Genomic DNA, 11,614 nt, shown 5'->3' with positions numbered 1-11,614 from the left:
TATTGCTGCTATGACAGTGATTACCAGCGGTAAAATTACAATTAATCTACCCTAAATGACGGTACAGAGTAAAGAGACCTAAACATGCGAAAATGAAAATTGTCAAGCCTAAAAGAAAGTTACTGACCAATAATTGTAAAAGCAGGAGGTGGCAACTTAAGCCAAACAAACTGACTACCCGGCCTGTGGAACTGAGCCAAAATAATTCCAATAAGTGCTTAATGCATAACCCCAGTGTAAGCAGGATAATGAACAATCGTTGAAACTATAAAATCAGTAATATAAGCAGAATTAAAACTTTGGAGACAAAATAGCCATATATTACGTAAATTACTTTACTTCTAAGCGTGCATGCCGAGGATATTTCTTAATTAACGAGTACCGTGGCCATGTTGAATGTCATGGACTTGCATTCCTATAATGCTGAGGCAGCCCCTGTGCAGACTGCTGAGCACCCTGAGAAATGTATGTCACGAGAACTGGAGTGCTAATCGTTAGACAGCAGTGAGTGTGACAGATAACAAGTACTAAAAGTTATGTACGTCAGGCTTACATGCTTAATGTTATTTTGGGTTCTTGAAAGTGGATACATGTTTTATGAATATACTTAATTTTACTAACTTCATATGTTTTGGTTGGACGGTCATGCCACCCGTTTACATATACACATATCTATACATATTAGTTGTGTGGATAGAAGCTGTTAACATATGGTACTGTAAATAACATATCTGTTGCAGTGAAAAGTTTAAGGGTGGACATTTATAGCAACATTTTTACCACATAATACTTAAATTAGCCATATAACAAAGTCCATGCTGGAAAGGACAGATCTTTGAGCAATGAGAGGTAAGCCAGTTTGCTGCCAGCTAAAATCCTGTATGTGAATAATGAGCATGGAGGCCCCTTAATAACAAACCCAGATAGTGATACATTGACTTCCAGTACACTGCTGGAAGTCTGCTTAACCCCTTAAGGACACATGACATGTGTGACATGTCATGATTCCCTTTTATTCCAGAAGCTTGGTCCTTAAGGGGTTAAAAGCTGTAAATTAGGGAAATGACCGTGAAATTGCCCGTACGGAAGAGGAGTGATCGGTGTATGGCTAAAGGAAGCCGGTCTATAGTCTAGTGATCTATGTGTTCCGATTACTCTGCGCGTCGTGGGAGGGGAAATAAGTTCTCCTCTCTTGCTGGGGACCCCAGAGAGGCGGTGGGGTTCCCCAGATAAAGTGCTTATGTGCCCACTCACGGTTACCGGAAAGATTTGCAGCCGATGGTGGCAGGGGCTAGCTGCGAACACTTCTCGCTGGAACAACTAGAAGATCCCCAGCACTGCCGGCAGGCGTAACTGACGTTGGGAACACGTGAACCGGAAGTAGACAAAGTACTTCCGGGAATGTCGCTGACAGGTGAGTAGGGGCTCACGGGGTTTAAATAGGGATAAAATGTACCTCCCACAATTACAGGCCCAGCCTTCTATATATATCGGCCTCTACTTACATTTGCTTTATTAAAACAATAGCATAATTTCACTTTATTTTTTTATTTATAGGACAGATTTCACACTCAAATGCCAGGGTGGGTAAGAATTTCCCTCTATTTCCATCCCCCACAGCCAAATTAATTATTTTTTTATTATTAAATATATTCCAGAGGTGACAAGGTGGTCCACATAATAGGGACGGAATGCTGGACTTCCAAAATAGTCAAATTAACCACAGCAATCCCTTTAAATATAAATATCCTTTCATTCAAGAAAATAGAATTGTAGTAAATCTTCCATTTAAAACCCAAATTCAATTAGGTTCTAGGTCTTACTATTTATGAATAAGCAGTGGGAGAGGCAGCAGAACTCAAAGCATTAGTGGGGCAACCAAAATCTACAGGATATAAAAATATAGTCTTTTTTATTGACTTTTACCTACATTAGTCAGGCTGCTAGAAAATGCAAGTTTTGAGGGCCTTAACATGAGACAAAACAATGTGTGTTATAGTAAGAAAATCTCACTTGACAAATCCAAAGTAAAAATAAATTATACGTAAGATATGAATCCTAACCAAATAATCCATCTCTTGTAAAAGGCATGGACAGAAAATACCTATGTATGGGATCTTTGTATAAGAAATTGCCATAACTTACAATTTCATCTAGTAACATTTTACAAATATAATGTGAGGTACAAAAATAAAATAAAAAAAATATACACTTCCCATGATGTTTTCCCCTAATAATTTTAAATATAAAAATTATTTGTTGACCATGAATCTGTACATTAACACGTTACAACACAAAATAAAAATCAAGACACACAAAACAAAAAGTGACTTATTTTATAAAGCATGAAGTACATGGTTGTACATCAGCATAACATTTTGTGGAGAGTAAAAATGAATCAGAATGCATGATGTTGCAGCTTAGATTTTGCCTGATTTGTACTTTGAATTTTCACTAAAAACAATGTGATGAAGGCCTCTGCAGTAATTCCACTTCTCTAAAGTAACTGTGAGGAAGTCCAGTTAGGCACAATAGAATGAACTGGGCCTACGGTATCTGATCAGAAGAGTTTAAAAACAACTTCTGCCAGAATTAACACAGAAGAAACATGGAGTTCAGAGGTCAGTTACACTGGATGGAAAACCACACAAAGTACATCAATCGTCGTCGGAATCACTGTCTTTTCTGGTGGGCATACAAGTACGAATGGAAGTCATAAGCTGGTCCTGAATCTGCTTTCGTGGATTTTCCTCAAGATCTGTTTTGATGGCACCAGACTCAGCAAGTTTCCACTCTAATTCTGTAAAGAAAAGTTTTGAGAGAAACAGTTGGTGTGCATGTAAACACAGAAGAACCGTAACTGCTGTGAAGCAGCCAACAATGTCAGCTGATTCTGAACAAGTTTCTCGATTACGGGTAATATTGACATTCATTTTAGAAATGACCTCGCATCTTCAATCAGAGAAAATGTTATATATATATATATATATATATCTCCTGAAGGTTGATACGGTTTAGCGGCCTCTACTTACATTTGTAGTCTTAAAACAATAGCATAAATTTCACTTACCATCTTTGGTAAGCTTCATGCCACCAAACACAAGTGGCCCGATGAACTGAGCTTGAATGTTTCCATCAAGGTATACAAATATGGTGGGCAGATTCTTATCAGGATAGTTAGGAATACAAGTTGTAGAAATGGCTTTTAGGAATTTCACATCTTTAAACTTTGTAGCGAGTATAGCTAGGTGCTGATTGATCAGAGTGCATATTGGGATTCTAGAAACCAAGAGGAAAACCAGAGAGATGCATTTAGTACAGAAAGAATCTATAATCTCAATCAGTCTTTACTTTTCCAATTGCAGTAACACATAAACTGTTCAAACATTTTAACCAAAGTGAAGTTAAATGCTTGGAATAATCTAGATGACCAGATTTGTCTTCTTACAGGCACAATGTTGTTAGAATGTTTCTTAAAAACCATAAGCGGCATACAATTTAAGAAAAATAAAAAAAAAAAAAAAAAATTCAAAAGGGAAAAAATACATGCTTACTCAATGTATTTATTTTAATATTAATGGAAATAAAAATTGGGCTTTTGAAGGCATCTTAAAGGGCAGGCAGCACAATCTAAAATATGAGATCTCTCTCTCTCTCTCTACCCTTCTCCCACATCAACTAGAAAATACTGAAAAGCCAAAACCTCCCCAAAAGGGAAAAAAAAAAAAAAAAGTTAATAATTAAAGAGTTAATAATTCATGCAACAAAACTTATTTGAAAAAGAAAGGAGTTACAGAATGTTTTTTTTTTTTCCTTTCTTCATGCAGATACAAGCAGTATCAATGACAGGAAGTTACAAGATGACTCAAGGGTGTGTTCTATTTTTTCACCACCACTTGGAGCATCTTTTATCCCTATATGAAGCTTAGACGTCTAACTGATTCCAGAAAGTGTGGCAACAGTCAAGTAGCGGATTTGCAAATCAGGTCCGCTGAACCTTTAAATGCCTAATTTGTTGAAACAGACTATAATAAAACCTGGAAACACTCCAAAAGGTGTCAAAGTTGCATAACACCTTCACAGGAACACTTTGTAGATTTAGGTCTCACAAAATATTTTGCAAGAGTTCGGATTTATTTTAGGTATCAAAAGCTGGGTTGTTCCTTGACCCAAGTTGCGCTACAAAATATCAAGATTACTCCATTGCTGATCCTAATGTCCTGGATTAAGTACTATGGACAACCCTTGCACTCTTGGATTAATGTTTTTTGCTAGGCTTGTTTATCGGATGCTCCTTTAATTCGGAAGGATTTACTGGTTACCACATCAAATGGACTTAACTGTCACTCTCATGGATTAACCCCAAAATGGATGAATCACTGGCACACTATCACTGGTTTTAGAATGGGACAGATTCTTGTATTTCCCTCTCACTTGCATGGATTCATTGGCATTAACCTATGACAGAATCTTTCACATTGTTTAACGGATATACCCCTATTGCATAGCACTTTGTCATGAAATACACTGGTGTTTACCCAGCCGTACAAATGGTAACTACCTGATTTCTAATGTTCTGAATTGAAGGAAATCTGCGTAGATTAGGATCCCACTAATAATTAGACTGGAATGTTCAAGAAGACTTTTCAAAACTAATTGCTCTGAACAATATAGCTTACCCTGGCTTATAAAGATGCAAAATGACCCAAATGCCTTTGCCTGCTTCTGTCACTTCTTTGACGTAATCCTGTCCTGATATTTCTCCCAACTCGCCAAATTTATTTTTCACTTGAGTTGCTTGCCACTGAGCCATTCGTTGCCGCCTGAAAAAAAATAAAAATAAAAAAAGAATTGAAAGCCATTACTTTTGTAAACAAACTGTTGGGTTGCATTCAGAGAGGACTAAAAGCATAACACAGAAAATTGTATAGTACAAACATAAAACCAAGTACAAACATAAAACCAAGCACATACCCCTTAAGGACCAAACTTCTGGAATAAAAGGGAATCATGACATGTCCTTAAGGGGTTAAAATGACTACTAAAAAGTTACCAAGTTTATATCACCTCAATGAAGTGTTAATGTCCTTTTAACCCTACAATGTAAAAAACATTACATTTGTTTAGAAACGTGACCAAATGCAGCTCATAGGAAAGCATTGAATTCAATGTTTTCCTATGAGAAGCATTTGATTGGATGCGCAGACGCCACATATGTGCATCACGTCCCTGATGCTCCTGTATGTAGTACAATGGATAGGATGAACGCCTGGGATGCAATGCCTTCACGATGATGTTGCAGGATGCAAGGTCAGTGGCACAGAGGGAGACTCCGCGCCGGAGAAAAGTTAAGTTAAACCTTTATTTTACTAAATTTTATTTTTACAAACTGAACCCTGTAGCATGGAATACGAACCAGTATTTCTAAAGCTACAGTGTTCCTTTAACACACATCTCGCCACTTCCAATGAAAAGTTACAGACCTGTATAGTTCTATGGCATGCTCATCTTCCTCATTAAAGTCATCTTCATTTTCTTCCAGCTCCTCCAGTGTCATGTTTTCATATGTCTTAACTGGAGCAAAAGATGGAAACATAGCTTAATAAAGGTAGTTTTAAGGTCGCTCATATCACTTTGTGGCCTCCTTATTTAAAGCAACACTTGAATTATAATAGTACAATTTTATTTCAAATTTAGTCTGATTTATTTAGTTGGAAAATGTTATTACGGGAACAGATATGACATTATGGATATTCATTAAAGAAAAAATTCTAAAGGTAGGGATGAATAACAAAAGCAAAAATAAACAAATGGCAATAAAAAAAAACTGACTTTACCTTCTACAACTTAGTTAAACTAGTTTGCTTTTTTTTTTTTTTTTAAAAGAATGTAATTATATACTTATTTTTACTGAGGCGTTCTGTTCCCCTCCTCTGGGAGTGCTGCCATTTTAAGTGATCCTCAGTTGAAATATATTCTTACTTCTAAGAATCTCACTCTGGTAGCCACACGTGTTTGACAAGATTGCATGCCCAGTATGCCTAACTGAAGGCAAATCAGACTATAATGCTTGAAAAGCATTTGATACTGTGAAATACTCTTTGCCTCACTAAATACCTTTAAAGCATTGCTTCACTTTTAGAACAGTTATTCATTTTATCATACCAATTACCTTGGAAATTGCATCACATCTTAGCAGTCTGTGCATAGGTTTTTAAGGTTCTATGTTGATTACCTTAAAATTTTCCCCTGCTCCCCTCTTGTCTCAAGTACTGCATCCCTCATTGTGGGTAATGCATTTCCATTACACTTTTATACTAAATTAGTTTTTTGCGGTCATACTTTTATGCGGATTTTAAATGTTTGTTATGCTTACAAATAGCTTGTTTTTTGCCTTTTATCTCTCCCCCCACTTTTTTCTTTTTGTGAGCAGATACTTTTTGTTGGGGAAAATATATATATCTGTTTAATATGTGCTTGATTAAGTCTGTGTGTATGGAAGGTCAGGAATTATCTTCAAAGGGAGTTTCTGTTTAGATAGTTGGAAAGATACAGCACCTGAAAGGCACCTATAGTCTATCTAGGAAATCACACCTTAGGTTAGAGGAAAAGGGATGGCTGGGAAAGTTAACACTTAAATAAACTAACAGGATAGACAACACTTTGGGCCTTGGAAAAGTAAATTACATTTACATATCAATTGAGCTGAGGAGTTTGCCATTTACAACATGGGAACCAATTCCTTTAAAAATAGAAGATACTGACATCACATTAGATTAGGTTTTTGGTAAGACACATATGCTGCACACAACATCTCACAGCGCATACACAATGTAGCCGATATTATTAGCTAGATGGAATGTATGAGTGTTGTGAATGTATTGTAACTCTGTAATACTAGAACTCTGTACCATTCTTCTTCTGTAATATTTAACTGGGCAGATTCTAAGTAAAGATTTCTCTCTGGTAAGAACTATGGTGTTGGCTGTTTATTTGTAATATCGGATAGAATACCTTAGTAGTGCTAGTCATATATTTATCTGGACAAGGGGATAAAGATATATGTTAGTTCTTGGAAGAGGTGACACAGGGGATATTACATTCACTATTAAAACACAACGAGTGGATTTCTCTCAAAAGGATACCAATTGGAAGTATTGGTGGTGAGAGAAGGATTATACAACACTTTTATGAACAGGAATTTCTCATTTATTATTTTTTTGTTTGACTTGCTATGAGACTACAGGTCATTATTTTACTATGTATAGGTAGATCTGTTTTCATTAGTCTTATTGCATATATTTATATATTTTTTGTAATGTTTACAGTTCATTTTCTCCTAGCAGGACTCAAAGTGTGTATTCTATAGGAGTATGGAAATGTACTTGTTTTAAAGTTTGTGTAACATGTTGGCAAGTAAAAAAACAAACAAATGCTGCAGCCTTGTTCTAATGCACAGCATAACTAGCCTGCATTTGTCTGTCACTCACCTACTGACTGTTGCTGAAGGACATCTTCTTCTTCTGCCTCCTCATCCTTTGGGGTCTCTTTTGGAGGAATGATGCCCTTTTTACGTAAAATATCATTCCACTCTGTGTCGGCATTTGGATCCTATGCAAGAAATGGAGATATCAAGACACTTCAATAAAAAAAATAAAAAAAATTACAGGCAGACATAAATACAAAAAGACTCTTAAAAGGACCACTAAACTGCTATGTTTACTGCTGCAGGGTAACCCTAGATGGACCTGGCACCCAGACCACTTCATTGAGCAGAAGTGGTCTGGGTGTCTATAGTGGTCTTTTAATGGATCACATCATTAAAAGGGTTCCATTATGTGAGACAATGTGCACATTTACAACAGTCACAAGAACAGAGAGGGGTCTTGTTGCTTACAATCTAGAGCTAGGTCACTTTTAGAGATACAGCTGTTTTAGGCAACCTTTGTGGTGCTAAGCAAGCTAAAAGACAATAAAACAACAGCTGGAAACAGAACTGGTGTAGCCATAAGATGCATGGTAATGGTCTGCTTTAACCCCTTAATGACCAAGCTTCTGGAATAAAAGGGAATCATGACATGTCACACATGTCATGTGTCCTTAAGGGGTTAAAGACCAGAAAAAAAATGTATTGGCACATGATACACCAGGAGAAATCAGTGTATACTAGACATTGTGTTGTGTTCCTGCTGAACAACTTTAAACAGGTTAAAATGCAATTATTGTATCAAAAAGGGAGCTACTACAGTAATACACAAATGTTTGAGTAGGCATCACACCATTAGTGCTTCTTAGTATTTAGATCTGTCTTACTGTACGTAACCCATTGCTAATATTGGTAAAAAGAAATAAAAATTAATCAAGTTAAATCCAAGGATATTTGACTACTGATTAAAGTAACACTCCAGGCACCATAGCAACTTAATTAGAATTAAAAGAACACTACAGGCACCCAGAGCTCTTCAGCTCATTGAAGTGGTCTATGTTCAGTGCCCCTGTCCCCCTTAGTCCTCAAACTGCAATGTTTACATTGCAGTACTAATACTGTCTAGTGGTTGTCTACTAGACAGCCACTAGAAGCACTTCCTGGATTCTAGCGGAGTCTGAGTAACTTAAAACTGCTGAGTATCTCAAACTGCAATGTTTACATTGCAGTACTAATACTGTCTAGTGGTTGTCTACTAGACAGCCACTAGAAGCACTTCCTGGATTCTAGCGGAGTCTGAGTAACTTAAGCAATGCTGGACATCCTCATGCTCTGTATGCGCATTAGGTACCCGCATCGGGTGATGTCAAAGCTGGAATTAGGTAATTAAATTAAGAGTTTTTATCCAGTTAAGTGCCATAAGGGCCACGAGGGAGGGGGTGATGCTGACCCCGATGCCACCCCCCACCCACAAGCTAACAGTATGACAGCCTGGGTCGAAGGTAGAGCAGCCCGAACAGCCTGTGTTTTTCAGCTCTTTTGGGTGCAAAGCACAGTAATTGCTTCCAAGTGACCCGATACTCATTAGTAAGTGCAGGACAGTTAGGATGTGATTAATGTATTTGCATCCAATGGAGCTTCAAACCAAACACTCCCTGGCCCGTCCATGTGTTAGGGAAAATAATAGGAAAATAAATTGAAAATTTTCCTGCCCGGCACCCAGAATTGCCTGTCCTGGGGCAATAGAAATTCCCCATACCTGACGATTAACGAACGGTTTTAACCTCCAAGTCTTCAGTACAGTGACCGCCCCTCCACTTCCGTTTGAGTCAGAGGCTTAAATCATAAAACCTCAGACTGGACACTGCTTATAGGCTGATAGTAGCTCCCCATTCACAAAAAACATAGTGAAAAATGTTTATTTTTCTGATTAGTGCCGAGGTGACCCAGTAACGGACCAACCCCAGAACCCTATGTTGTATTAATAGGCAGCACTTTCCAAGCACATACTATCAACATCATGAAATCACATGTCCAGGAAAACACAGTGTATACAGCAATCCTAATAGGCAGTTCTGAGATACTGGGTACCCGGCACCCAAAATCCTCAGCTTGGGGCAAATATGTAATGTGTCCAGAGCTGTGATGTAATCACTCTGTAATGTTATTAGGGAATGACATGTTGGTTACATTGAGCCTAGCCCTAGGGGGTGCTCGGTTTTGGCCCTTCAGCTGCTTTTAGACTATATTTCCCATAATTATGTGGAAATGAACTGTAAATAAACCTGGAATAAGATGTCTCTGAATCTGCCCTCAGTAGATAAACAGTAAGAGGACTCATCACTCCATAAACAAAGCACAGCCCCCCCCTTACAGAAAGCACAGCCCCCCCCTCACAGATGATCACACAGTGACAGGACCCTCATTATATAAAAGAATAACACAATGTCCGTTCTCCCAGAACCCCCCCTCCCCCGTGTGATATGCTCTATCCAGGCAGCCGCAATCACGGTTCCCATGGCGGAGGGCGCGCTGTGCTGTCAGACACCGGATCACAATAACAGTCCGGCCTCGCTCTCACCTGCATGGCGCCCGCTGCTGGCTCCGGTCACGGTGTACGGGCGATCCCCCCGGGGACAGCTATCCGCACAGCACGAGGGAGTGGAGACCGGGACTGGGGAAGTTATTCTGGGTGACAACAAGCACTTCCTGCGTCCTGACGGGATCTCCTTATAAGGAAACGTAGAGCTGGCTCTCTGTGTGCTGAGCGCAGCGGGGAGGGAGCTCCGTGCAGACAGAGAAACAGAGAAACAGAGAGACAGAGAGACAGACAGACAGACAGACAGACAGACAGACAGACAGACAGACAGACAGACAGACAGACAGACAGACAGACAGACAGACAGACAGACAGACAGACAGACAGACAGACAGACAGACAGACAGACAGACAGACAGACAGACAGACAGACAGACAGACAGACAGACAGACAGACAGACAGACAGACAGACAGACAGACAGACAGACAGACAGACAGACAGACAGACAGACAGACAGACAGACAGACAGACAGACAGACAGACAGCGCGCGCGCCAAGGTGGGCAGCTGCAGGCACTGTGCCTCTGTAACATGAAGGAAAGGGTTAAAGCATGTTTCTCGATGAATTTATTAAACAAACAGGAGTGTGTTTCATGGTTATATGTTAAAGCAGGAATTGACCGGATAATTAGCAGGAACACCGCAACATCTAAACAAATATATTTATTATTGACATTTGAGTGTTTATTGTTTTACAATTAAGCCCCCTCATTTCCTTAACCCCTTAAGACCGCAGCCAAATGTACAAGTTGTGATCCAAAAAAACGTAAACAAAACCTGGCATTTGCGCTATATGTCTGTCCAACCATAATTCACCTCTTTCATATTAAATGCACCCCCCATTATTATATATCATTTTATTCAGGGGAAACGGGGCTTTCGTTTAACATCAAATATTTAGGTATGGAACATAATTTAATATGAAAAAATATTTAAAAAATGGGAGAAAATAATAATTTTTTACATTTTTTTAGTTCTACGTGACATTCTAACTGTGAATGTCATAATACTGTTTGCTTTTACTGCAATACAATACACATATTTGTATTCAGCGATGTCTCGCGTGTAAAACAGTACCCCCTATGTACAGGTTTTATGGTGTTTTGGGAAGTTACAGGGTCAAATATAGCGTGTTACATATTTCAGTTTTTTTACATTGAAATTCGCCAGATTGGTTACGTTGCCTTTGAGACCATATGGTAGCCCAGAAATAAGAATTACCCCCATGATGGCATACCATTTGCAAAAGTAGACAACCTAAGGTATTGCAAATTGAGTATGTCCAGTCTTTTTTAGTAGCCACTTGGTCACAAACACTGGCCAAAGTTAGTGTTAATATTTGAAAATGCAAAAAACTAATTTGAACGCAAATTTTGGCCAGTGTTTGTGACTAAGTGGCTACTAAAAAAACTGAACATACCCTATTTGCAATACCCTGGGTTGTCTACTATTGCAAATGGTATGCCATCATGGGGATAATTTTCATTCCTGGGCTACCATACGGTCTCAAAGGCAACCTGGCAAATTTTAATGTGAAAAAACTGAAACGCAAACCTTATATTTGACTCTGTAACTTTTGAAAACACCA

General features: G+C 38.5%; 1 protein-coding gene across 1 annotated transcript; it reads right to left on the bottom strand.

Moving 5' to 3' along the window:
• Nucleotides 1-2,322: 2,322 nt before the first annotated feature.
• Nucleotides 2,323-10,157, bottom strand: PDCL3 (phosducin like 3). Its single transcript, XM_063444628.1, has 6 exons — nt 10,008-10,157; nt 7,491-7,611; nt 5,484-5,574; nt 4,680-4,823; nt 3,071-3,279; nt 2,323-2,800 (listed from the first exon to the last, which is right to left on the bottom strand). Exons 1-6 carry the CDS (start codon nt 10,011-10,013, stop codon nt 2,658-2,660), a joined length of 714 nt encoding a protein of 237 aa, XP_063300698.1. The 5' UTR covers nt 10,014-10,157; the 3' UTR covers nt 2,323-2,657.
• Nucleotides 10,158-11,614: the final 1,457 nt, after the last annotated feature.

Source organism: Pelobates fuscus, chromosome 1, assembly GCF_036172605.1.
Source record: "Pelobates fuscus isolate aPelFus1 chromosome 1, aPelFus1.pri, whole genome shotgun sequence".
Classification (NCBI taxonomy): Eukaryota; Metazoa; Chordata; class Amphibia; order Anura; family Pelobatidae; genus Pelobates; species Pelobates fuscus.
This window is presented reverse-complemented; position numbering and strand designations above follow the sequence as displayed.